The sequence below is a fragment of the Kwoniella shandongensis genome, chromosome 1 (genome assembly GCF_008629635.2).
Source record: "Kwoniella shandongensis chromosome 1, complete sequence".
NCBI classification, from domain to species: Eukaryota; Fungi; Basidiomycota; class Tremellomycetes; order Tremellales; family Cryptococcaceae; genus Kwoniella; species Kwoniella shandongensis.
Window position 1 is genome coordinate 1,247,897 of NC_089287.1, and position 26,133 is coordinate 1,274,029.

At 50.4% G+C, this 26,133-nt stretch overlaps 10 protein-coding genes across 10 annotated transcripts; 4 read left to right on the top strand and 6 right to left on the bottom strand.

Annotated features, from left to right (window-relative positions):
* Positions 1-1,225: 1,225 nt before the first annotated feature.
* Positions 1,226-2,001, bottom strand: CI109_100443 (uncharacterized protein; the record flags this gene model as incomplete). Its single annotated transcript, XM_065966794.1, has 2 exons — positions 1,226-1,793; positions 1,991-2,001. The coding sequence occupies 2 exons, from the start codon at positions 1,999-2,001 to the stop codon at positions 1,226-1,228; spliced, it is 579 nt and encodes a 192-aa protein (XP_065822866.1).
* A 1,801-nt stretch (positions 2,002-3,802) lies between these two features.
* On the top strand, positions 3,803-5,129 carry CI109_100444 (uncharacterized protein; the record flags this gene model as incomplete). The annotated part of the gene is made up of 5 exons (XM_032002895.1): positions 3,803-3,938; positions 4,112-4,185; positions 4,308-4,629; positions 4,689-4,758; positions 4,817-5,129. The coding sequence occupies 5 exons, from the start codon at positions 3,803-3,805 to the stop codon at positions 5,127-5,129; spliced, it is 915 nt and encodes a 304-aa protein (XP_031862702.1).
* Positions 5,130-5,621: 492 nt separating this feature from the next.
* Positions 5,622-6,802, bottom strand: CI109_100445 (uncharacterized protein; the record flags this gene model as incomplete). The annotated part of the gene is made up of 3 exons (XM_032002894.1): positions 5,622-5,759; positions 5,885-6,089; positions 6,402-6,802. The coding sequence occupies 3 exons, from the start codon at positions 6,800-6,802 to the stop codon at positions 5,622-5,624; spliced, it is 744 nt and encodes a 247-aa protein (XP_031862701.1).
* A 963-nt stretch (positions 6,803-7,765) lies between these two features.
* CI109_100446 (uncharacterized protein) lies at positions 7,766-9,410 on the bottom strand (the record flags this gene model as incomplete). Its single annotated transcript, XM_032002893.1, has 7 exons — positions 7,766-7,783; positions 7,836-7,990; positions 8,052-8,200; positions 8,255-8,460; positions 8,519-8,641; positions 8,697-9,233; positions 9,327-9,410. 7 exons carry the CDS (start codon positions 9,408-9,410, stop codon positions 7,766-7,768), a joined length of 1,272 nt encoding a protein of 423 aa, XP_031862700.1.
* A 797-nt stretch (positions 9,411-10,207) lies between these two features.
* CI109_100447 (uncharacterized protein) lies at positions 10,208-11,802 on the top strand (the record flags this gene model as incomplete). The annotated part of the gene is made up of 4 exons (XM_032002892.1): positions 10,208-10,467; positions 10,535-10,999; positions 11,135-11,453; positions 11,530-11,802. 4 exons carry the CDS (start codon positions 10,208-10,210, stop codon positions 11,800-11,802), a joined length of 1,317 nt encoding a protein of 438 aa, XP_031862699.1.
* Positions 11,803-11,930: 128 nt separating this feature from the next.
* Positions 11,931-14,436, bottom strand: CI109_100448 (uncharacterized protein; the record flags this gene model as incomplete). Its single annotated transcript, XM_065966795.1, has 11 exons — positions 11,931-11,958; positions 12,073-12,337; positions 12,466-12,630; positions 12,683-12,749; positions 12,811-13,071; positions 13,138-13,197; positions 13,274-13,470; positions 13,596-13,734; positions 13,889-14,115; positions 14,194-14,312; positions 14,378-14,436. The coding sequence occupies 11 exons, from the start codon at positions 14,434-14,436 to the stop codon at positions 11,931-11,933; spliced, it is 1,587 nt and encodes a 528-aa protein (XP_065822867.1).
* A 453-nt stretch (positions 14,437-14,889) lies between these two features.
* CI109_100449 (small COPII coat GTPase) lies at positions 14,890-16,135 on the top strand (the record flags this gene model as incomplete). Its single annotated transcript, XM_065966796.1, has 9 exons — positions 14,890-14,901; positions 15,069-15,099; positions 15,155-15,169; positions 15,247-15,290; positions 15,349-15,409; positions 15,480-15,656; positions 15,730-15,851; positions 15,909-16,010; positions 16,073-16,135. 9 exons carry the CDS (start codon positions 14,890-14,892, stop codon positions 16,133-16,135), a joined length of 627 nt encoding a protein of 208 aa, XP_065822868.1.
* Positions 16,136-17,054: 919 nt separating this feature from the next.
* On the top strand, positions 17,055-18,207 carry CI109_100450 (uncharacterized protein; the record flags this gene model as incomplete). Its single annotated transcript, XM_032002889.1, has 2 exons — positions 17,055-17,281; positions 17,580-18,207. 2 exons carry the CDS (start codon positions 17,055-17,057, stop codon positions 18,205-18,207), a joined length of 855 nt encoding a protein of 284 aa, XP_031862696.1.
* Positions 18,208-18,499: 292 nt separating this feature from the next.
* On the bottom strand, positions 18,500-20,284 carry CI109_100451 (uncharacterized protein; the record flags this gene model as incomplete). The annotated part of the gene is made up of 11 exons (XM_032002888.2): positions 18,500-18,631; positions 18,705-18,758; positions 18,813-18,898; positions 18,960-19,154; positions 19,213-19,369; positions 19,434-19,507; positions 19,595-19,727; positions 19,825-19,925; positions 20,039-20,052; positions 20,129-20,140; positions 20,220-20,284. 11 exons carry the CDS (start codon positions 20,282-20,284, stop codon positions 18,500-18,502), a joined length of 1,023 nt encoding a protein of 340 aa, XP_031862695.2.
* A 589-nt stretch (positions 20,285-20,873) lies between these two features.
* CI109_100452 (uncharacterized protein) lies at positions 20,874-24,566 on the bottom strand (the record flags this gene model as incomplete). Its single annotated transcript, XM_065966797.1, has 2 exons — positions 20,874-24,450; positions 24,493-24,566. The coding sequence occupies 2 exons, from the start codon at positions 24,564-24,566 to the stop codon at positions 20,874-20,876; spliced, it is 3,651 nt and encodes a 1,216-aa protein (XP_065822869.1).
* Positions 24,567-26,133: the final 1,567 nt, after the last annotated feature.

Here is a 26,133-nt window from a genome sequence, read left to right on the forward strand (position 1 = left end):
TCCCACTTACAACGAATTCGATGACGGCAACGTCGATGAGAACACCCAACCAAGGCGTAAGTTAATTGCGACCACCGGTGTATGAGGGAGTGAGTGATTAATGTAATTGAATGATTGAGCGATGAGATCGATCGACCTCTTCTCAAGCGATAGGTGACAAAAAGACAGATGACAGACGTGTTGAGAAGAAGTAAAGAAGAGGGAAGAAGATGGATTTCGCGAAAAGAGAAACAGACAGATCTTCGTCCTGATTTCGCACAGAAACACCCAAGGAAAGATTTGTATAGAAAAAAAACGAGTCTAAAGTATGGGGCTCGCCCACCACGTTGGACGACTGACTGATAGCAAGATATCGTACCTGCGGCAAGCGCTAACCTATTGATTGGACTGATTGGACCAACCAATCAACACGGAATCGACAGCATAATGCAGGAAGGCTTTCCTTTGCTTTGCTTTTCCACCCACCGCCCTTGCTTGTCGCCCGCCACCATTATCATTGCCATCACGACATAATATTGCTTATTACTCTAACCTTTTTACCTCGTGGGCTTGCACACGTAAAGTAAGTATGAGGTTGAGCAAAAAGAGAAATTGTAATCTCGACCAAACCAACCACCCAACCAATCAGGTCGGAAGGAAGGGGAACATCCACCCAACTGAATAGGAAAAGCAACCAGGGTGAAGCGCACAGAGGATGTCGTCACTTGACCTATTTTGCGGTGCGTAAATCCAACGTGCCCCTCCGTGATGTATCGTAATAAACCTATCCGACTGAACTTCCAAGTGCGGCAGACCGGCACGGATCGGAATTACGTTGGTGCAAAAGATGCAAAAAGAACACGAGAGGTGGCGTTAATCTAAGCCTCTCAAATGTGATGAAGCCCTGAACTGAACATGCAAAGCGGCAGGAGGGAAAAGGAAATTTAATGGGTATCAAGGTTTGATAGGATGGGAAAGGGGAAAACGGAAATCAAGACATCACACAAGAAGCAAAAGCAAAAACAAAGCATGGGAAAATATGGTTGAGTCGTGCAATGTACGCAGGCCAAGCAAGGAACACCGGTTGTGGATGGGTGGTCGGTGATAGATAGTTAGGTCTGACGGGAGGTATTCGTAATTGCGTGGAGAACAGACACCGCGCTCACTCACGGCCGAGTAAATGTGCCAAGAGTTCATCGAGAAAGTCAAACGGAGAAGAGCGACGAACGGAAGTGAAAGAAAATGATTACTTACGAACGACATCTTTGGGATGGATGGAAAGCATACGCGGCGATGGAGTTGCAAGCGTCTTGTCTCCTGTATTGAAACCGAAATCAAACGCGTGATCGAAGCTTGAAACATTGGTATCGGTATCGGTATCGGATTCCAGGATGTCTGAATGTGAGACCAAGACAGGGGCAGCGGTCAATTTTGGTGGTGGTGGTGGTGGTGGTGGTGTCGTGATGGTGGCGGTCGTTGTACCTGGACATGTGAGATGTTTATCTTCCCGTCTGTCTCGGATAGACGTCGACAACGACACCTTCGAGATCTTTCTCCGACTTTGACTTGCGATTCCAGTCGGTCGTCGAGATTTGGTACCTGTGCGGTACGAGTATTGCGAGTGGATCGAAGTCGACGTTGGGTACGAGGATATCAAGGATGATATTTCGTCATTTGCTTGCGAGGAGATTGGCATCAAGCAGAGACCGTTGTCTCTCATATATCGATTGAGTAGAGAGGTTTCTTCTTCGACAACGGTGGGACTGACACGCTTTTGTCTCGGCTTACCAACAGTGGAGCTTGGTGTGGTATCTCTGCGACATGATTAAGACATTCTCAGCGTCAAGATAAGGTAACGCGTTCAATGATAGGTGTTTATAAGACACGGTTGAATAGAGGCGGAGATGAGCAATGACGTGATGTCAACATGACTGAGGGGGGGAGGGGGGGGATTGCAGGAAGTGATGGGATGACTCATTGATACGAGAATGGTGCAACTTGTGGTACTCACTGGTCCCACATGATCACAGACATCAACTTACACCTCTGATCTTGATCGCGTGTTTGATTATCGAGGAGTGTGGTTTGCGTCGAGAAGCAAGTCCCCGAAGATCCCAAGACAAAGGGAACTAAACAACGAGACAAACGAAGAAGACAGACGACAGATCGAGGCAACATGGCGTTCCTCATCCTTCCCACGATCACACAACCTTCCTTTGAGCTAACCAGTATTGGCGCACGCTCGAGCCGGTTCGACTGAGGAGGAGAACGAGGATCAACAGGACCGTGCAGAACCTGATCATCGATGAAGCACATATGCAGTCGACCTGTTTGCTGATCCTCGACGGCGGTCGTAAAGGTTAGCGGCATACGAAGGAGAAAGGGCGGGCGAGCCAGGGACGATATTGATCCGTGAGCAATACAGACTGCATACCAGCATAAACGAATCATTCCCCCAACTATCGGGAGTTCTAGTAAGAGGAGGCCTGGCAGCGTTCCTAGCTCATCATCACTCAGCTGTAAAGGTGATCGCCCTCCCGCTCCCTCTCCACGTGACCTGACAAGACATCAGATGTCCCTGATGTGAGAGCGTCTGGATGAGTGGGGACTGCGCGTGAGTGAATGTCCAGTTGCCATGCCAGTCGGCGGTCCGAGCTTTCATTCGGAGACTGCCGACGCTACAACGAAACGTACGTGGGGACGGAAAACTGTCGATCAACGGTCTGTGCTGACGCGCAACACAAGTTCCCTGGTGTGTTGATGTCCAACGCCAAAGGTGGGTATGGTTTCTCAACATCGTTCCTCCATCGAAGCCAAGAATTCCGGAACTCGATATCATAGGTACCTCATCCGATTTTTGTGACCGATTGATAAAACTTACATGTTTATCTATGTGCGCTTGTATGTCAACCACTAACTGATGATCAGATCTCGCACCGAGAACTGCGTGTCCATGCGCCTCCCCCACCTCCCTAGAAGACCCAACCAACGAAAAGACGCGCTACACGGACTATACTGCCCAGGTACCGAAAATGCCGGCGATCACCCAATCTCACGGAACCGACAATGCATTCATACGAGCTCGCCCTTCGCCAGTATCAGACTACTCTCTCACTTCATGCATCAAGCACAACTCGACGCTTCCAAGTTGCACATTGCAAGTTGCACTTTTGTACGTCATGTCGATCCCTTTCTGTTCTTTTATTCTCTCCGAATAGGTCAGGAACGAATGGACCCAACGCGGAGTGAAAGACGCGTCGTGTACTCATACTGTATTTCATTTCGTGCGTTCTTTCTTTCTTTTTGGAAAAAAGACGCGTAAAGAAACTAAACCTTTACACCGTCGGCTGTCCTGTTCTCTCCCTTCTCACCCTGAGCATGGAATGCTGTACCAAGGTGTCCTAAGAGGAGAGGAGAGGAGCATGCTAAAACGCGAATGGTGCAATAACCACAAAAAGGCACGCTCACCAAAAGATACGAATACGAAACGCACCTTTCCCCTTACCGCCGCCGAACGCGAGATCCGTGATTGTCATCGTGATCGAAGGTGAATGTCAAGTCCCTCGAGAGAGATTGTTGACAGTAAAGATACTGACCTTGATCGTGATCGCCCTTTCTTTCATTGACATTACTTCCAACTTATCTTTCTTGCTCTACATATCATCTCAAACGTCTTGACGACTAACAGTATAAACACAAACCCTCCAGGCGAGGTAAACGACGTTCATTCCACATCACATCACGCATACAAACGACTGTCTCTCAACTTTCAACAAAATCACATCATCCGAAGACCCGATAAGAATTCGACAAACCAAATACGATGTTCACATTCAACAACAACAACAAGGCTGTAGTAGCTCTTCTCGCTCTCGCTGGTTCGGGAGTGGCTGCAGGAGTGGTATCGGCGGATAAGAGGGCTGGCGCGAAAGTTGGTGAAGTCCTTGCGGGAGGTTATAGTGAGTTGACAAGTCGTGTCTGTGGTTTCCATTCCGAAGGAAGGAGTGGCCTTAGGAGTGGATAGTGAAACCACCATCCGACAGGCGGTAGCGGTGGAACAAGAACAGGGGGACAACGATTGAGACAATCGCTTTGAGCTTGTGCTGACCCCACGCCACGCCACGCAACGTAGTCAACAACATCACCGTATCGACGTATAATGTCAACCAGTGTGGTCAGGCTACCATCACCTGGACTGGGGCTGTGGTAAGTGCGAGCTATCCTTATCACCGGGTTACAATTGTCGATCCATCCCCAATCCCCATTCCCCATGCTCCATAGTCTAGTTTTTGTTACTCTGATGCTGATGCCGCCCGCTCGCTTTGCAGCCACCTGTGTCTCTCGAAATTGGAGAAGGAGGTTATTACATTGGCGAAACCGTCATCACCACTCTCGACTCCTTGACCGAAGACTGGACAACATGGACCGTATCCAAACCTGCTGGAGACGATCTCATCTTCCAAATCACAGACGCGAACGGTGATACGGGATACGTCCAGAATATCAAAGTGCAAGAATCAGAGGACGATAGTTGTTTGGCCGTCGCGGCGACTAATGCCGATCCCAACGCGGGGGAAGATGAAGGCGGACAAGCGGGAGCGAGTGCAAGTGCGACAGATGCAGAATCGGCCGTTGCGCAAACTTGGAGTGGTGAGTCGTCGAGTAATCTTTCGTCTGCTCTACGCGGTGCTGAGGAAAGTGTGTCATAGCATCCGCCGCTGCCGCTGCCGCAAGCACTACTTCAAAGGCTAGTGCTGCTTCAAAGTCATCTTCCGCCTCGTGAGTCGCTGCGCTTACACCTATTCTGTCGGCAACTCTGACTCATCTTACGCAATAGTAAATCGTCATCCAAATCCGCCAAATCCTCTTCGTCTCGTTCCACCTCCTCATCATCTGCCGCGTCTGGCGCAGTAAAATCCAACTCTACCACTGCCACCACCACCGCCGCTGCTGCGCCCGCTTTGCTCACAGCTCCTACTTCCAAGCCACTCACCTCTACCTCTGGTGCAGTAGCAGTTGCCAACTCTACGACTCCCCTGGCACAAGCTGCCAACTCCAACTCTACTAGTGAAGCTGGACGATCGATCCATATCCTCGGAGCGACGGGTCTGTCTCTGGTAGGAGGAATTGTCGGTCTTTGCGTACTTTAGACAAGTGATCATTCTTGATGAATGATGCTTCAATACGACAAAGAGACAAAGAGAGAGGAAATGGACGGATGGACGGTTCTTGTTATATTTTGCTTCTTGCGAGATGCATGGACGTTTCGAATATCTCTTCTCCTCATTCGCGGTCCATGGTATTGACTATCAATCAGTAGGCGTAATCGCTTCGAGACAGCTCAGCGTTGTACAAGTGAACGTACACAACATTTCATACTGGCAGATGAGTCGGAGGCTCAGAGTTCAAACACTGCAGGCTTTCCGTGTGGTCGATTCTACTACCACCACCACCACCACCACTGTACATGTACGATTCGATGCATAATTGTCCTGATGGAAGTATGAACATGCTACAAGCTGACGTTTCAAACGTACAGCGGGACGAGGAAGGAGAAGTAAATGATTCTGATAGTCCGTGGGTGGGTAAAGCGACGAGTCTAATGAGAGGATAGAGTAAGAAAGAACGGTAGTCTTCTACATCTACGCGAACACCCTCACGACACCGAGACCGCCTGCAAGGACGACAGTGACGAGAGAGAGGACGTTAATACCTCCGAGGACGGGGGAGGCGGCACTAGCAGCGGAGCTGGCACTTGCGGTAGTGGATGCTCGGGAGGTCTGCGAGGAAGGAGTGGACAGTCAGCGCTACATCAGAAGGACAAGCAGCGATGCAACCAGGAGGAGATCAAGGGATGAGAGTGGTATATCCTAGCTGGACGGGAGAAAATTTTTCAAACACTCACAGTCTGCGCAGGTGACGTGCTGACCGCACCGTTACTCCTGGTAGTCGTGTTGTAGTTGGTCACACCCGAAGCTTTCGAGGTCGCAGCGGAGGCCGGGGTAGTACTAGCAGGAATGACGGTGTTGGGGTCTGTGGCGGGAGAAGTAGCGGAAGTGAGAGTGTTGACGACGGGTTGGGAGATGGAGTCGGTACCGGCGGCTGTAAGGCTGTATAGATGGGTAAAGGAAGGAGTAGAGTTAGCGAGCTGTGCAAGCCTTGACCCCCCGCACGGATAACCCCAAAAGACTACTCCGCGGATATAAATGGTGCAGGTGCTAGTTTGACACTAAGCAAGATGCTGCGACATCGCGATGCGTGCAGTGCACTATACCACGTTCGTCCCCTCCACCAGCGCGCCCGCACTGCAGTGTCCAGGATGTACAGTGCTTGCGTTGACACCAGAATACCAAAGTCCCCTAAGACCCCCGCTGTGACACGCACAAGCCCACGCCACCCAAAAATAATCATGGTCAACTCACCTTGGGCCGCCATCTGTCTCTTGTCCACCCGTACCGTCGAAACCGCTATCGGTCTCTTCCGCACCGGCTGCAGTATCAGTGCCAGAGGCATCGGCACCAGCATCGGTTGTTCCATCGTCGCCAGTTCCAGTGCCGTCGTCGGCACCGGTATCGTCCGAGGTGGTTGATCCATCATCGGCACCAGTACCAGTGGTAGTACCGTCTGTACCGTCTCCACTTCCGGTAGTTCCAGTCTGTCGTTTAGGCCATATCCAAGGTCCAGTACCTTCACTCTCGGCTCCACGAGCGACAAAGACGACGTCCTTTGATCCAGCGTCGGCGTTGGCGTTGGGGACAGCAGTAGCTGCAGCGAGGGTGGAGAGCACCGTGATGGAAAGCGTGAGGGGGAGTGTGAATCTCATTGTTATGTGTGGTGTGGTGTATGTATGTGTGCGATATCGAGTGTAAGAGTGAGAGTGATGAGGATGTACTGTTTGTATGTATGTATGTGTCTATGAAGGACTGTGAGTATGGAATGTGGTGTAAAGTGGAGCGAGAGGTTGATGCACTTTTATGTACCAATGCGGATGGAATGGGAGATTGGGATGGCCGGTTAAATAATATCATGAAACAGATGAAATACGATGATGCGATGCGGATGGATGCGGATGTACAGTTTAGTAGTAGTATGCGGGGTTCAACTGACCGACGCGAGGGGTAAAAAGCGATGACAGTTGGAGGGACCTGAGCTAAATCATTTAGGGTTTTCGTATGCAATAGCGATCTAGACCATTGTTGAAACTTACCAATCGTATCTATCCCGCTTTGTTAGATCCAACAAAAGGCATAGCGTCATTCCTTTGCATAGAATATGCATAGCATACTACGGCGCATCTACAGGCATGCACTGCACTGCACTGTAAAGGCACTTCCTTCCAATGCTATGATGTTGAAACACGATATTAGTGGCGCAGGTGGCGGACTAATCGATCGCTTTACAGCTATTCTCTCACCGTTTCGTCGTCAAGTTACGAGTAGCTTACGCAGCCTAGACTGGACCGATTTCCCACTCCTGAGTGCGCTCAAATCTGAAACGAACCTCGACCCTTCCAGTCAACACAAAGGCGCTTATTGATGCTATCCTATCACAACAAATCACAACAGCCGTTTCAACACCATGCATAAACCGGTATACGAAGCCTTTCTTCAACTCTACCCAGCATCAAGCTTGAGTTATCCAAGTATGAAGAAGTAAAAAGAAAACACGCTGATATGCCACAGACGGATATAAGACGGATCAAAAGAAAAGACAATGCGCAAGGTATATTGCCCCACTAGCTCGTTTGTTCAAATTCGTTATTCCTCTCCAATGCAGAGGGAGGTTCTTAAGCCGAGGTGATGTACTACAAAAACGAGTTAATTAGCAGTTCACTAGCGAGGTCATGAAACACTCACCCATCCGCCGAGAGATGTGATGGAGCCATCGGGGTTCATGAGAGCGTTGTTCTGGTTGACACCTTGCATGTCGGCCATAACACCGAAGGGAGAGTATCGTTCAATGTACGATTGCTGGTCGAACCAGCCGGCCATCTCAGTGTGCAGGTTCCAGGCTGTGAGTATGCTATCAGCTTGAATACAGCATCATGGCACTCAAAGCTCGCTATGACTTACATTCTTGGTCTGTGCATTGAGCACCACCGTTGAAGTTCTGACAAGCATACTCGGTGACCCAGATGTTAAGTCCGGTCTGAGAGTGGAAGTTCTCGACATAGGCCTTGAAGTTCTCGGCAGTGGTGTCATACCAATGGATAGGAACGAAACTAATTCGCGTGTGTCAGCGGGAGTTACGAGGAGAGCAAAGTGGATGCGCTCACTCCATGGTACAGTCAGCAGCAGAGTTGCCAGCACCAGTACAAGCAGTTTGGAAATCCTTGATCCACTGCAGCCCGGAAGGAGCCGAAGTAGTGGCAGCACCACCGAGTCGGATACCCTTGGAGGCTCGGATAGGGAGGAAGTCGTTCATCCAGTAGGAAACGGCGTCTCCGGCAGAGATGTCACATTGACCAGACTGGTTGGGCTCCTTTATATGATGTGGCATGTCAGCAGTACTCCCAGTGTGGATGCAACATCTTACTGACGTTGAAGAATAGAGCGTTCTTGACAGTTGAAGGCCAGCTGTTCATCTGTGCGTACCAGTCCGAGACCTGCTTAGGACCCCAGAGCATAGGAACGAACTCGAGACCGAGCCTGTCACCGGAACTCTATTACAAGATGTCAGCGATGTGCTAATGTACTAGCGCGTATTTCGGTACTTACGACAGAGAAAGGGCTCCAGGTGTAGTACCAAGCGGTCCTTTGACCAATGTAGTTCCCGATGTAGTTGGGGTCAGTGGACTGAGCCCAATCACCGTTAGGCCAAGCAGCACCAAGCTTAGAGCCGGCGTTAACCCATCCTCCCGAACTGATCGAGCTCGAGCTCGAAGAGACAGCGGAGGTTGCAGCAGGTGCAGCGGATGATGCAGTGGGCGCAGCCCAGTTCTCGACAGCAGCGGCGTCTGAAGTGGCGCTGACGGCGGCGTCGGTCGATGAAGCAGATTCTACGCTCGAGGTGCTAGTTGCAGTCGGGGTGACGCTGGAAGTGCTGGTGATGGAGGAAGAGAAAAATCCAGCTTGGCCTCGAACTCGACATTGGGTACCGTCAGCCTTGCGTCGAATGATCTTGCCATCACGGTGGATGACCCTGCGCTTCTTGGTGTGACCATTGCCACCGTTGACCCTGATGGCTTCTCGTTCAGCGAGGTGTCGATGATGGTCTCGACCGGTGTATACCTTGTGGCCGGCAGCGACGGCGGACTAAATGATTGAATGATCACGTCAGCCAAGTCCGATATGTGTCGAAGGGTGCCAAGACATTTGTTTGTATCACCGAGAGAAATGGGCACTCACGGGCACAGCCTCAACGCCAGTCAAAGCGAGTCCGAGAAGAGCGAGAGTAGGGAGCAAGTTGAGCAATTGGTTCATGGCCGGCATGTTGATGGTCGTGTCTGTTGATGTAGTGTAAAGTAGTGGCGAAGTCGAAATGCAAACCTTTTGTAGGAAGATTGATGTTGGAAAGATATAAAAGAGTTGAGAATCGTTTTATATATAAAGGGTGGAGATGGGATTTATGAAACCAGGTCCAATTTGTCGTTGTTGTTGAGGGTTAAGATCTGAGGGGGTTTGAGCAACGTTGATGGATCGTTTGTTCGTTGGTGCGGCGTTTGTCGGTCGGTGCGTTGAGTGTGTGGTGGAAAAGCAAGTCGGTCGCGTCGAGTCTATCGAAGGTGGTCGTCAAGCGTTATCGTGTTATGAGGCGAGGTGATCGTGATCAAACGAGTGTGAGTTGGTCTGGAATGACTGTTGTCGATACTATGAGGAATGTAAGTTAATGAATGAATGAATGAATTGAATGAAGGAGAAGGAGAAAGAAAGAGAAACAAAGCGGAATGATTGACAGATTGACAGATTGACAGTGACCCCGTGCGCGAGACCCACCCAAACCAACAAAGCACAAAGCACAAAGCACAACAAAACGAGGTCAATGCGCGTGACGACCCTGGAACAGAAAATCAAAACATGAAACGCGTCCCCTGCCCTTACAAAACCCTGAATTGCGACGTCTTGGCTCGGATCTCGGCTTTGGAGTAGAACGGGATCAAATGATCAACGGCAGTGGGAATGGATGGGCCAGTGCATATGCCTCCACTTGACAAGGTCAGTGTGATCATAGTGTTCACAGTAGTAGAGTGAACGGTCCCTCGTAGCCAAGCAACACCCCTCCTCTTGTGATGGCGGAGAGCAGCTTGGGACAGACTCGCAAACGGCGGACACGCACATCCCACCTCCTCATCCCATCATTCTTCATCCATCTCCTTTTGTTGATTTACGCAGAGCACGTTGATAGTCATCCCGAACGATATGGCGGATTGAGATATACCGACGTGGATTGGCGTGTGGTCAGCGATGGAGCGAGGTTGATCTTCCACCCTCAGAAAGGGCAAGAAGCGAAGGGGTGGCTAGTGAATAGGTTGGGGTGGAATATCGGAGAGTGAGTCGTGGTCGGACCCTATGGGATCCAGAAGGAGGAACATACTGTGTATTGATACTGGTGATAGTCCATACGAACGAGCTACATTCCGATATACCCCTCTGCTACCACTCTTCCTCTCCCCGACACTACTCCACCCTTTACTCGGCAAACTCTTACTTGCCCTCACATCCCTCTCGATCCCACCACTCCTTCTCACCCCTTCATCCCCAGCAACCTTTTGGCCAACCCACTTACTATGGACACTGAACCCGTTCGTATTGAACATTACGACTCGTGGCTCACCAGAAGCTATCATCTGTCTGTTGGTCGTCCTCGTGATATATTCCCTACAGAGGAAGAGAGATACCTGGGCAGGTGTGGCTTTGGGTTTAGCGGTCAGTTGGAAGTTGTATCCCTTCATCTATGTAGCGAGCGTTTGGACGTATCTTGCTAAAAGAAGGAGATATGGATGGTTGGGCAAGGAAGTGTGGAAGTTTGGGTTCGTCACGGCGGGTACTGTGGTGGTCGTCAATGGATTATTGTGGTCAATGTGAGTGTCGTGATTTATCGAACGACTAACTACCTAAGTGTACCCCTCTTGGGCCCACGACCTCTGAGCATCATGCCAACGTCCGAATGTGCAGCGCATAGGATACAGTGATAACCTATCTTCGTCCGATCGCAGCTGGGGTCAAACTTTCCTCGAACACACCTACCTATACCACCTTCATCGCTTAGATCATCGACACAACTTCTCACCCTACTTTTACCCCATCTACCTCTCTTTCTTCCCTTCTCCTTCCTCTCCTCTCGAACAATCATCATCATCATCAACCTCGGCATTGCTAACGACTATCCTCCGACATCCTCTTACGTCGTTCTTGCCACAAAATACGTTGGTGTTGTTAGCTGGGTTCGTGTTGACACCAGTGACCGGATTGGAATTCGCAATGTTTGTGCAAACTACAACGTTTGTAATTTTCAACAAAGTCGTCACGTCTCAAGTGAGTTACCTGGCTGGCCGACCATTCTCTCTGTACGTTTTTGCTAACGTTCGCCTTGACTCACTGATAATCGTAGTATTTCACATGGTTCCTTCCTCTGATCCCCTATATCATACCCTCCCTTTCGTTCACACGACGAAAGACCGCCATCCTCATCTCGGCTTGGGTGGCAGGTCAGGCGATATGGCTCGGTACGGCCTACAGATTGGAATTGATGGCTCAAGACGTATATCTGAGTGTGTGGATGGCGGGGTTGGTGCTCTTTGGAATCAGTGTTTGGGTGATTGGGGAGATCATAGAGGGCTGGGTCGGAGGTGGTACTGGAAAGGAGATCATCAAGACAGACTGATGTTGTTTAACAGAGTGACGTTGATATACCCTGCATCTTATTCGTATCATCCCTTGCGAAGACGTCTATTTCTATAATGTATCTACGAAATGACATGCTCCTCGTCGTCACTCGAACTCGCCCCAAAGCTATATCAGCTCCGCTTCCCACACCCCTCTGCGATACCAAGCAGGCAGAATGATCAGCACATGTCGACCAATGATATGCAGACTCCTTCCCACCACAAGCACCTCACATTCACTGGTGTCAATGATGATAAATACAACTCACCTCAGACCGTTGAACCCAATCACTCTCCAACCCTGTCTTTTCGCTCTGATGAAATCCTCCATTCTCAGCTCTCCCTCCTTTACGACCCCCTGCTGGAGGAGATATCGCCTCATTACGCCATTCAGGAATGGTGTTTCGTTCTTTGATAAACGCGGTGTCATCCATCCGATGGTTGGGATTTGGATGGCGATGTTGGAGGTAGTTGTCTCAAGGAGATGCGAACGGGTGTGAAGAAGGACTTCGGGGTGAGCGGGGGAAATCGTTGCTGTGACATGGGGAGGGGTATCATAAGCATATCAGTCCGAACAGAGTAATCTGTCAAAGTGGTAAGGAAGCTTGCATGCAAGCTGATGGGGTACAGCTTCGCACGGCGGAAGAAGTGAGATAACTCACCACCTCTCTCGTAAGCGCGATCGTACATCTGCCTATTCGTGGTCTTGTACAATCGTAGATCCAGTTCTTCCTGGTTCTCTGTTGAGATCTTGGCACTCCGAGGATCGAGCACCAACGGACGTGTACTTGAAGATGGACCCTCTGAAGGCAGGAGAATAAATGGGCCTGAAGGAGTAATGAGTCAGTGAAGCGCTTGCGCATACCCATAGTCACTCACCGCAGCCTGCTGGAGCTGGAACGACCTGTACTTCCACGTCTCCTGAAGGATGAACCACCACTCGCACCTACGACCTTTGCCGTTAGTTGTCACGTCCGTTTCACCCAGTATCGTGCTAAACAACTCACCCTCCAATCGCCCCTTTCTTCCTTCTCCTTCTCTTCCAACTTTCCCCTTACTGTATCCCATAAAGCCTCATCCCCTACCCACTCTGCCCACCTACCTTCATCCCTCTTGGAGAAGTAAGCATGAGCCTCTCTAAGTCTCTCAGCATGTAGGTCGAGAAGGGGTATCACCTCCTTCGTTATCGGTAACGTCGGTTGACCGACGGAAGGAGAAGTGAATCGCATCGTTGTGAAGATCGCCTCAGGAGTCGGACTTGGACAGCACTACAAACATGCCATTGGTCAATGCATATACAAATGATAGATGATAGATGAAGTAAATGCTCATACAGATCCGTTCTTCTCTAGATCGCCAGCCTTCTTCCAATCCAAACCGTATCCCACATTATCCTGTAGACAAACAATAGTCAATCATCAGCTTGAAACTCAAGGCTAGGCACTGGTTACTGCTCTTCGCGCAACTCACATCGAAAGACCACTCGTCTAACGCCTTGACCGCAGCTGGTCCCCATTCTGATGCACGCGACCCGTCTAAGTTGGCAGCCTCTGCGTCTCCTTCCTCAAGATTGACAAGCCGTAAAAGGGAAAGATTCTCGGAGGCGATAAAGCCAGCTTCGACCGACGCAAGGAACTGTTGGTACAGATGCGTGTAGAAGTTGCCAACTGAGTACAGGGGAGACATTAGCGAAATGTTGGATTGAGATAGAGGGACAAGTATCCCTCAGCAATGTAGGAGTAGGAGGCGAAACCGAAGGCAGCATAAAAGAGGACTGAACCGTTAAACTCACTATTCAGAATCACAATAGGCAATCGATGAATGCCCAACTGGTTCCATGTGATCATCTCAAGAGCTTCTTCGAATGTCCCATAACCACCTGGTAGGACGATGAAACCGCCGGTGGACAATTGTGCCATCTTCAGTTTTCGCTGGAAGTAGAAGCAAAAGAGAGTCAGTTACGGCAAGATTCAAGCGTTACATCTCCTCTCTCAGGTATCGCTTCATAATCCACGGAGTATGAAGTATTAGGCCATTGCCGCTTTCATAAAATTCTCTTCGACGGCCAAGGTCACGCTCACTCACCTCGTGCATGCTGTCCACAACCTCCGTCGTCATCCGCCCTTCTCCTTCGTCATCCTTGACCACTTCCTCTCCCTTCCCTTCTTGGCTCTTCAACGCGGCTGCAGACACTGGAACAGGTGTTGATCCCTCCGGCGTTGGAATCTGCTCGGCTGCTCGACCTGTCAAGGCGTGGGGGACGATACCGCGGACATATCCACCTGCGGCGAGAGCAGCTTGGGACACGACACCTATAGAGCATAGCGGAGGATTTTCATTTCAGTGATGACCTTGCATATGATGTTGAAAGCGACGAGAAGGTGACTCACCCATGATGCCTCTTCGACCACCGCCGTAGACAAGGGGTATGTTGGCTCTGGCCAAAGCCTCGCCTACAGATTGGGAAGCTTCAACGAACAAGGGGAGTTTGCCAGGGGAAGAGCCGCAGCTGCGCATCACCAAAGGACACCATATCAGCTATATCTCTAGATCACAAGCAGTGAGGTAGCTTACAACACGCAGACTGGCTTCTTGAGCTGAGCATCGGTAGGGAAGGGCGATTGAGCTGACATTGTGCGATGATATGATGAAAATAGCAGATGGGAAACAACTAGAAAAGACTACGATTCCAAGGGAGATGCAAGTCGACTCGACCTAGCCAGCTAGGACGGAGAAAGTAGATGAATATATGATAGAAGCTGAGACAGAAGCATAATAAGATCGAAGCTGATAACGAAAAGAAGCACTAATCAACCATCCTCGCTCTCGATCTACGACAGGAGCCCCGCATCGTCTCGAGTGCCACGTTGAAGATGATGTGGATATCGCCGTCCCGCGCGCCTGTCTCTTTCAGTCACTGCTACCACTTCACTTCCACTCACACTCGCTCACTCACGATGACGGCGTGTCAATTACCATAACTTAAACACGACCTGTAACTACATCTATAATCAGTCGACTTCACCAAGAAGCATATACCAGTCCTGGCGACACTTTGAACCGACTCGCATTCAGCTCAAAGCAAAATGTTTATCATCGTAAGTTTTGTTCTCACGAGAATCGATATGTCGAAAGTGGAGGGTGGGATAGATATGTGAGAGCGATAACCACACTGCACGATGGAGACGATGAGCAGTAGGGGAGAAGCTGATGATTGGAAAGGTTGTTGTGTACAAGGCTGATCATTCGTTTTGATAATCTGTAGAATTGGTTCTGGGATGTCCTCTCGACTTTGGGTGAGTTTTGCTTAGGCTGTTCACAATTCTGAATCAAAGCTGACATCTCTTACAGGTCTGTTGAACAAGAGTACGTCGAGTTTCGAAGATCCAATAGCGTCATTGAGGAGGAAGACGCGATCCCCTAACCCTGTGTACACTCTCTAGGCGCAAAGCTCTTGTTCCTCGGTCTTGATAACGCGGGAAAGACCGTGAGTGCAGATGGGAATGAGCCGAGACCGTTGCTGACATCTGCTCGTCTCCCTGCAGACCCTTCTTCACATGCTCAAGAATGACCGACTTGCCACTCTTCAACCCACTCTTCACCCTAGTACGCCATATCGACCTTCCGCTGTTGCCACATTACAATGACTTGCGCTGATCCATTTACTGCCTCGCAGCCTCTGAAGAACTCGCCATCGGAAATGTAAAGTTCACAACTTACGATCTCGGAGGACACATGCAAGCTCGTCGATTGTGGCGTGACTATTTCCCAGAAGTCGACGGTATCGTCTTCCTCGTCGACAGTGCCGACACTGAGAGATTCGCAGAGAGCAAGGCGGAGTTGGATTCCTTGTGTACGTCGGCGGGCGTCGCATCTCTTCACAGTTGTGATTTGGATTCAAAACTGACTCGCGATGCGGCTTGTAGTGTCTATCGAATCCCTTGCCCAAGTCCCTTTCCTCATCCTTGGAAACAAGATCGACGCCATGGGTGCCGTCTCGGAAGAGCAACTCAGGCATGAACTTGGTCTTTACCAGACCACCGGAAAGGTCAGCTCTACCCTGTCCTATTGTCTCATGGCATCAGCTGACGATCTACTCGCACAGGGAAAAGTCCCTCTTCGAGACATCCGACCTATCGAGGTCTTCATGTGTTCCGTCGTCATGCGACAAGGCTACGGTGAAGGTTTTAGATGGTTGAGTCAATACGTGAGTGGCGCGGTGTAACGGGCTATCATGCAGTGAATGCTGACTGGCTTCGCAGATCTAAGGAGGGCAAGAGAGCAGTACGAGCTGGGACCTTGTGGAGGAAGGACGGAGACCGAGAGTACTAGCAGGATTAGAGGGGGGAGAGATTCGAAAGCGGGCAAGCGCGGGAAGCTTTGTGATCGAGGTGAAGGAGGAGTGAGGATGGTCCGTTACGGACGCGACATATTCATGACGGCTTCTCTTACAGTTTCACGATTCGTATGCACATATACAAGTTATCGAGTGGGTCGACGAGGGGTCGATAGTGAAAGGGGGAAAGTATGGTCCCTGAACATCCTTATGTGCGCGCGGATGAATACAATAGCATCGTAACCGCAGTGGATGAGGACATCTATCTGTTCAGGCTGTCTTCCAAATTACCATTCTCTCGGTTATGGAGTGACAATACAGTATTTGCCTAGTCACTAAGGATGGTATCTACACAGTGTTAGATCGAAGCGTACCTTTGTAGTCTGTATAGCTTAGCAAGACGGTATCGCAGAAAGGAAGTCCCCCTCGAGCGAGTCGTGACTTGGGAGCGAACCAGCTAACCTGCTAGGCGGGATACCACAACTCGTAGTTCACTCCCACTATGTCGTGCTTGGCAACTCCACCATGCTCGGCCATCGAACTAAAATTCAGACTACTTCACTGAGCTCCTAAGACCGTATTCAACGCTACGCAATGCAATACAAGTCGAAGGACGGTAAGAACGTGTGCCCACCGTGATACGAGCCGTGTAAGTTAAATTGACCGCCACTTTGTTCTGGTCACCTCGCGCCAAGTTGCCCAAAACCTCATTTACTGTACATCATTCGCATCGCATCGTAACTTGGTTTTGTCAATTCATCTAATCTCAAGCTTATACTTACGTTCACTCCGCTACTTTGTTGAAAGGTTGTCAAGGTGTCCTCGATCATCGATACTTGCTGTATGTGAAGTCTCTCTCTCTCCTCTCTTCGCTCTGGCCCAATCAATCATGACATCTTCCTTTCTTCCTCCGTAATGGAACCTCCTCTCCCCTTATACGACTTATCCCTCTCATCCCTCCCTCTTGCCGTCAACTATACCTACATAGCCCTAGGTTCCAACCCAGCTGACATTCCTCGCATAGTCATCCCCCTCTTCCTCGCAAAATCACTCATCGTGTCGTTCTTCAACCCCTTTCGTCGGGCCAAGGCCGAGAATGCCTCTGGGCAGATCAATATCCAGGTGAAATGGGGTCGTGAGAGGTAAGTGCGGGTCTCTTCTTGCTCATGCGGGACATGCAGTCGTGGTCATCTTCGTGATCTCATGGCTGTCCCGATCGTTGTTGTTAAGGGTATCGAGGCGTTGGAGGTGTATTTGACAGATATGTTGGAATGGCATACAACCACTTGGTGATCTGGCAATGGGCAAGATCATTGCCTGTGGGCCCCGATTTCCCCAATGCCCTGCAGAACTCGCTCACACTCTATACAAATCACTGCCATATGACGTATCGAAACCTGTTCGAATAGAAACTGACTTGCATTGTAATTCTCGATACAGATTCAACATCCCCATCCCTCAACCTTCCATTACGCCGCTCTCGACCCTCCTCCACACCCTCTCCTCTCAGACCTCTCTCCCGCTCTCATCCCTCAAACTCATCCACAAAGGCGCCGTTCTCAAAGATAGTTCGCTCACGCTTTCATCATACGGTATCACCGATGGATCTATCCTCGTCTTAGTTGGTAAAGACGGTGATATCCCCTCTGCTCCAACGCCCTCTTCCTCGTCATCATCTAAAGCCTCAACCGCTGGAGGTGGACAGACGATCAAGAAGAAACCCAAACAACCCGATACGCAAACCGAATCTGTCCTAGTTGATTGGATCCGATCTCTAGTTTCATCACTTATCGATCCTTATATCCCCTCTATCGCAACGTTCGTCTCTCAATCTTCTCCAAAAGCAACGAATAGACCAGCCCATATCCCACCTTTCGAAATACTCCAAAAGGAACATGCTAAATTGAGCGAAATGCTCTTGAAAGCTCTGTTGGAATTGGACGGCGTACAGATCCCTTCTGGTTGGAACGATGCGAGACAGGAGAGAAAGAATGGTGTGAAGAAAATACAAGGTGAATTGAACAAGGTTGATGAAGCTTGGGGAGAGAGGAAGAGGATCGGAGCGTAATGATCATCGCGGATAGATACTCAGACGTATATGCGCTCGTTTAGAACGACAGAACACTACTGGATGGTCATATGCAGACTAGATGTCACTCCCTCTCAAAACATGCTTGCATGGGTATATAAAATATATGTCAATGAGGCGGATAAAGATATCCAACAATGCGCACCCGCACACGATCAACTCGACTAGCACTCTCTACTCCTTAATACCTATAAACGGCGAAGATTATGACCTTTACCGTCAGACATCAGCTCGCTCTCCTCAACAAGCAATCTCGCGAGGGGAATTGCGCTCACATCTTGTAAACCATCTGTCCCTTTGTACCGTTTGATCCGACGACCTCGTAGTCGATGACAATGTCGAGATCTCTGTTATTTCGCGCATTGGGAACACATGAAAGTTCACCTTGGATAACGTCGTTCTCCTGCGAAAGTAAGTACACACTACAGATCAGTCACAAGCACCCAGTGAGCAGTTTGAGGGGAAGCACAACTCACGGAGACAGTAAGGGTGTCGGGGGTGTAGAATACAGTTTGCTTCCAGTGAGTGTACTAGATACCACTATCAGCACACGTTTTGTCTATATATCAACCCATCACACTCACCTTGGCGTGGGGACCAGTGCTGAAGTTTATAGGCTTGTGGCAACATGAGAAAGAGATGTCGAACCAACCGAGGAAAGCGTGTACGTCTGAGATAAGACAATCAGCGATGTACACATATCGGTGTGCGGACGAGCGCATCATACTTACAGTCGTTTCTAGTAGCCTTCAATTGGAAAGGGACCTTGAAGGCCAAGTCCTCCTTGGTAGCTGTTCGGATGTCGATGTGCTTGATGGCGCAAGGGTTGGAAACAACAGACTTGAGCTCGACGCAGTCGACGAGGGGCTCCTTGAGCGCAATGTCTTTGATACATGAGTAGTCAAAGCCGTAGACGTCGTCCCAGACTGCATTGAGTGGTGTCAGCTATATCCAATGAGGTTGGAAGAGTGGGACCCTGCTCACAGTTGATCTTCTCCTCCTTGTAGTCTTGGTCCTCGATGGCAGCCATGAAGATGGTAGCCTTGTCAGGGAAGAGCAAACCGTCGGGAGCGAGGTACTTGTCACGAGCGAGGAGGACTGTGTCGAGCATGGACTCGTAGAGGAGGAAGTAACCCATCCACTATGAGTCGAGGGGAATCAGCTTGAGTTATGAAAAATGGAAGTGGATGTGAACAAGAGCTAACCTCGGAGATAATGATGTCGACTTGCTTGACGGGGAGTTCAATGTCTTCGAGCTTACCCTTGATGAGGGTGATCTCTGAGGAATCCAGCAGATCAGGTCAGCTTCCCTCGACATGCAGGAGCTTCGATCTGGATCTAATAAGATGGTAGTCGAGTAACTCACGGTTCTCGGTGAATCCGTTTGCTCGTACAATCTTCTCAGCTTGGTCGAGGATGTTTGACATGTCAATACCAATGACGAGTTTGGCACCGGCTTTGGAAGCGAACATTGACAAGATACCAGTACCGCAACCGACCTGTAGACATGGTATCTCACATGTCAGCTACGTGTCTCTCAGATACAGATGTACATCCCTCCCAGGGATCTTGGGTTGTGAGCTCGTGCAAACTCACGTCGAGGACGACCTTGTCTTTGAACAAGTGGGGGTTTTGCATGATAGCATTTCGGTAAGATAATGTTCGCACGGAGTCTTTGAGCATTTCCTCGTGGATACCTAGCGTTCAGAACGACATGATCAGCTTTTTGCTATTGCAATCCATACAGCTCAATACTGGATGGTACGGTGTTATACACCATGAGAATGAGGATGTAGGAAGCTTGACTTACCGAAGTGGGCGTAACTTTACGATCGCAAGTCATATCACATTAGCTTGTCATCTCTTCCATTCTGAGCTCCAAACAGCAATGGGGTCTCACCTATCGGCGTAGCTGAAGGTTTACAAAAGACATGGGTCAGTAAAGTCCCCCTCTGCATCTGTTTTTTTTTTTTGAGAACATGCCAACTCACTAGTCTCGACTGGTCATCTCTCCGACAGGAGGAAGAGCCTCAGAAGTAGTAGGAGCGCTGGACATTCTGTTGTTTTCGTAATGAGAGTCGGGTTGAAGGATTACAGAGAAGCCAGATGTGTTGCTGGATATGAGAAGTTGGTGGTAGACGAGAAAAGTTGACGAGGTGAGGTTGTTGTTTGACTTGTAACAAGCGAGAGTGGTATAGGTCGTCGTAACGGAAAGCTGCGTTCTGAAATTAAATAATATCTTCACTTGCGGTCAGGAATCGAGGCACGGTAACAACCAAATCTGCGCTGCGTGTACGGAGGCGGCTGTATGAAGGAATAAATGCCACGTATTGGTAGATTCGTAGATGCAAGACGAGACTAGTCTGTTTCGGTATGTCTAGACAGTTGGGTGCATACAGTAACATCGTCTAACACACTGCAAGTCTACTCTTGCGATACATCGACCCTCATGGCAGTCCTTTGTCGCCTATGCGTCTCCTGTATGCTCGTGACCAGCTCGACAGCAGAGCGCAGAGTATGACAGCTCATTTTGATCCATAAATAATGCAAATAACATAAGTTGAAACCTCCGCTATGATCCTATAAATACATTAAATGAACAACTACCTATGTCCTCCTCGTCCTCGTTCGCTTCAGCTGGCACTCTATAATGCGCTGAGACCCATGACACCTGTACATCCCGCCCAGAGCAGATCCAACAATTCTCTTCCACGCTCACTGAGACCCGTCCCTCGCCACTCTTCGTAACCTGTAGGACCCCAAGCCGATTCACCTTTACACAAACCTAATCTGTCCAAACCCTCGAGGACAAACTCGACACCCTGGGATCGCGAGTGACATACCGCAATGACCGTTGGGAAATTTCGTCCAGACATATCAGGTTGTTTCGGTTCAGATTCGTCGACCGGTGAGAGCTGAGCCGATTCACTTTGGGTCGACGAAGATGGCGGTCTAGAAGCAAATACGCTTTGATCGTTGGCCCATTTCTCAAAGGGTCCTGCTGTCGAGAGGGAGGCAGTCGCTGAATGAACACAATCGATATTGGATCGCAATTCTTTCGCATCCACTACTCGAGCTACCACTCGGAAAGATCGGAAGGGTAGAGGTTGCAATGACGGCACGCGACGAAGACCCGGCTTCGCCGAAGGCTGCTGGAGCGATTGGGTCTCCCTCTTCAATGCTTCCTTGTCTTTACTTGCTCGTCGCCGGAGGAGTTTCTGGAACTTGGGTAGGGAAGGGGTCGAACCAGCAGAGCCGATCGCAGGCGGCGAAGGTTCGTTGCTGCTGGAGCCACGAGATGACGCTGTTAAAGGTCGCTGCTCCCCATCGTCCGTCTCAGAGTTGTCCGAATTGAAGGGAACATACCACACAAGCAATGCTTGTTTAGGCCCATCAGCAAAGAAAGGGTGATGCGTTTGTGATTTGCCTGACGAAGGAAGAGGAGGTCGAGTGTTGACGACATCGCGCTCGAGAGGAACGATCATCGCTACCGCATCGTCGGGTACTCCATGCCAACCGCAACCTTCTTTCCACGAGACTCCGTTCTGTGAGCTAGTTTCGTCATCGGTAGTCGCCGACGACACAGTCTTCGCTTGTTCCGTAGAGTTCCAAGGTGTGACTGGACCATCATCGCTTGAACCGCTTGTCGCACTTCGACTCGAGGCGGATTGAACTGAGCCGGGGTTGCTTCGGTCCTGTGGTGGGGCGGAGGAGCGGTAGGAGATGCTGGGAGCATTACCGTCACTTGATCGTCCTGAAGAAGACCAAGCTTGGTGTTGCGAGGCTGATCCAGTTCCAGACCACGAATGAGATTGTGCTCGTTCTCTTTCCCTTTCTTCACGCTGCTGCTTTTTCTCGTCCGAGGAGGATGATCCGAGCATGGATCCAAGAAGGCCGCGCTTGAAAACGCCACCAAGCTTTTTGTCTTTCTTCTCCCCCTCGGGTTCTCTACTTCTCGATCGGACTAGACTGAGCTTGGACTTGAACGGAACATCCGGGTCATCCTCTTTGGATCCACGCTTTTTCTTCCCCTTCAGGGCGGCCATGGCATTGCCAAATGGAGCGCTTTGAGAGAGAGCGGGGGTCATTGTCATCGTCGAGTCCTCACTGTCGAATCGGGTGGTACGTTCGAGATTCATCGGACTGTTGCTCATACTGGTACGAGACTTGCCATTAGACGCGCCGCTGGAACTGGACTGCGAACTGTGACTGATCGAGTGCGTATGAAGCCAGGAGTTGACATTGAAGTGGGGGAGCTTGACGCCGCCTTGGTCTCGATGCACTTTCTTCCCGGCAAGAGTAAATCGGTCACCGCCGAAATTGAGAGAGGTGAGAGGAGCGGAAGCAGAGCTGTGCTTGACCTCTTCGAGCTCATACTCTCTGGCACCGAGTTTGTACACCCGCCATGATCGACCTGTCGATACTGATCGGACCTCGCCGTTGCTGAACAGCTCGTACTTGCCGGCGCCTGTCGATTCCCACTCGGCTTTGGGAATGGGCGTGTCGGTATGGTCGAGAGGATCCCGGGGTGAACGTTGACCAGAATGCAGAGAGGGACACGCGCGGAATGTCCAATCTCCTCGTCGCCCTCCATACTCATCGTCAAACTCTCCAACAAACTTGGCAAAGGTGTCTTCTTCGTCCCCTCCCAGACGCAGTATGGGTGTCTCGGGTTGACTAGATGACAATTTGGCTGTGTCTACTTGAGCGTTCTTCTTCTTGCCCTGTCCTCCCAGCTGTGCTTGAGATCCGGCAAGAATGAAATCGATGTCGAACTCGGCCACGTCGACAGGAGCAGGAGGGTGAAGTGACGGAGGAAGGGGGTGTGGTAAGGGTTCCGCTTGCAGATTGCGCGAGGTCAAGAGGTGATTGGCTCGGTGCAAAGCCAGAGTCGACGGAAGTAATCTCGGTCCGGGATCAGATAGCGGTAAAAGAGGAGGGAGAGGTCTCTGAGGGGGTACAGACAAAGTCTTTGTGTAAGTCGAGATCAGCTTGACGAGTGCACTCACCTCTGCAAACCCGGTATGCTCTTCATCATCTTCGTCTTCTTCATCTGGAGGCGTTCCTTCAGGTTTGGGCATGCCAGGGTGGTCGCCATCCGGAAGATTCGATCTACGTGAGGGGCTTCGCCCTAATCCGCCCCCAGGAATGGCGATAGGTAAACTACCCCTTCGGGGACCCAAGTCTTCAGCGCCGAGAGCACTGAGGGGGGTTTCTGAGCTGAGGTTTGGGGCGGACGCGGAGTCTATTTCCATTCCTTTCATACGCTCCCACAGCAACAGGCTTTGCCGTCGTAGCGTTCCTTGTGGAGTACCGGGTGGACCTAGTCCACTTTGTCCGCCTATACTCAACCGCTCTCTGGCTCGTCTACCGTCCTGCCCGTACGTCGCCGCGAGGAAAGCCCTCTGTTGCTTGTCCGCCTCGTCCGCTTCAGTCTGTTCGAACGCATCCATATCATCTCTTCTTTTTATACTTGCCCGTCGACCACCATTTGGGGTAGTGTCCACAGCTCGGAGTGAGGCCGCAGCGAGAGAAGAACCCGCTGTGGGTGAGACGCCTGAGCCAAACTTGAAATCTTCGTCGGGTAGTTGACTATCCTCTCCTTCCCCTACACTCCCTCTTGGTGGCGGTAGGACTGGATTCCATCGATTAGGACCCGCCCAACCACCATAACCCATATGAGGAAGACTTCCCCTTCTGCCGTAGACTTCTGCAGGCGGTAAATGCTCATCCACAATGTCTGATGTCCTGTTCCGTAATTTCATGTCGGGAGCGAGTGGACCGTCGGAACTGACGGGGCGTGATGATTGACCGCTCACGTGAGCCCGCGTCGGTGATGGACCCGCAACTTTGGCATTCGAGGGAGTCAGTGACGATCGTCGACGACCAGAGTTCCAACCGGGAGGGTAGAACGAATGCGTTGGTTGTTGCAGAGGACGAGATGAGGTGAGGGTGGAGGTCGTGCTTGCGTTCGATCCCCTTCGATTTTGATTGAAAGGCACCATGGGCGAACCCGCTTCAGGTGCGTAGTTCGGACTGAAGCCTACACTTCGGCTCGGACTGAGGCCCAACGGTGGAGCCACCGGTGAGATGAGATTGAGGCCGAGAGGGGTCATGGAGCCGCGCCGAGGATGATGTGTGTGTATGAATTGGGAGGGATGTGTCACTGAGATGACCGAAGGGGTTGGAGGCGCGGAAGAGGGTGATCTGGGAGGGGAAGGGCTACATCTGTCAGCTATCAATCATGGTGTCCCTCAGACTCACCTGTCCCTTGATGGTCGTCTTGGTATGGCGCCTTCTGAACTCGGCCCAGCGACTGCGTTGTTACCAATACCCATTCCTATTGTGGGACTGAAACTCGTACCAGCGGGGATAGGAATCGATGACAAGGGTTGTCCTGACAAGGGCGAGGTCATCGTGTGTTGGGAGGGGTTTCCAGTCTCCGATTGGTGTGCTCGCAACCGGTTTCGTGGTTTAGAGGAGGAAGGGGTGTTATTGAGGGAGTTATCCGCTGTGAAACATTGAGAAAAGAGTTTTGTTGTTGAGGTGTCTTCCTTGTATTGACTGTCTTGTATGTCGAGATTTGACAAGCCTTCCGTCGAACGTAGAATCCTCTACCTCACGACCGTAATCGTTATCGAATTGTTTGTGATTCGTCGACTGGGAACAGTTGATGTATGTATCCTACTTGTCTACCGTATTGTTTAGCAAAACAGAGGAATCCGGCAGAGTTCCTTGATCAAGACGCGGCGAAGGGTGTAACTGGGATTAGAGGAGAGTTGACTGGCATGCGACTGGGTGTCGAGACTGTGTATGTATGCGTGTGTATGACTACGAGTGAAAGGTCTGATATTGTTGAATGTGTGTGTATGTGTATGGTCATGCTCTTTTGCTATGGTCGCAGAATTGGGATTGAGTGTGGTGGAATCCAATCCCATCAGGCATTGAATGGCATACAATAATGGACGAGAGTGGTGGAAGGGGAGAAAGCGTGCAAGTAAGCTAAGGGGTAAAGGGGGGGAGGGGACCAGGAGGGAAGGGGAAAGCACAGACAGGCAGGCAGGCAGGTGTGTGTGTGTGTGAGCGAGGCAAGGGGGGAGGGGGCGAGGTGAGTAGATTTCAGGGTCCAATCATCCCTCATTATTATTATTATTATTATTTATTTACTATTACTGAAAACAAAGTTTGGCTAACCTACAGTGCAACAACGTGTATCACTCTACTTGCTTGACCGGGAAAACTGCCACTTTCACCGTATCGGAAGTTTTTGCCCCCTTTTCCTTTTCTTTCTGGTACTACCGCAGTACTACTTCTACTCGAGTAGCGCGCGGCAATGGACCTTTGTCATTTTCCCAACGACATGCATCGTCCGGCGACTGGAGGACTAGTAAGGTAGCCGTAGTATCACATCATATGGGACACAAAGTGACAAAGTGTATGAGTTTCAGGAACAGCAGGTTGTAGTGGTTGATCTCACTCTCTCTCTCTCTGTCTCTGTCTCTCTCCGCTGACAGCAAGGGGATCATCAGAGAGGATGAGACACATTGGGCGTACCTTTTTCTGACCCTGAAAAGGATCACAACACAAAACCGAAAAAGGGTATTTCGATACGGTGCGAGTAACTTGGTAAGCTAATGCAAAACCACTAGCGGCTGCTAGCACTTAGCGTACAGTGATCACCGGGGGGTTCGGATATACCTGTAGAATCGCTGCCCTCGCCCCCACTCCGATCCCTAGATTCGATACACTAGACGAAGGAGACGGAGGCGAGTTACCCATAACCTTTCATGCTAAGCGGGACAGGATAGACCAGCGCGCAGAGATGGTTGCGGTACATCAACGGTGAAGGGTGAGTGCATCTTTACATGACGTATGAGGTTATAAACCTAGGCACGATGAAAGACC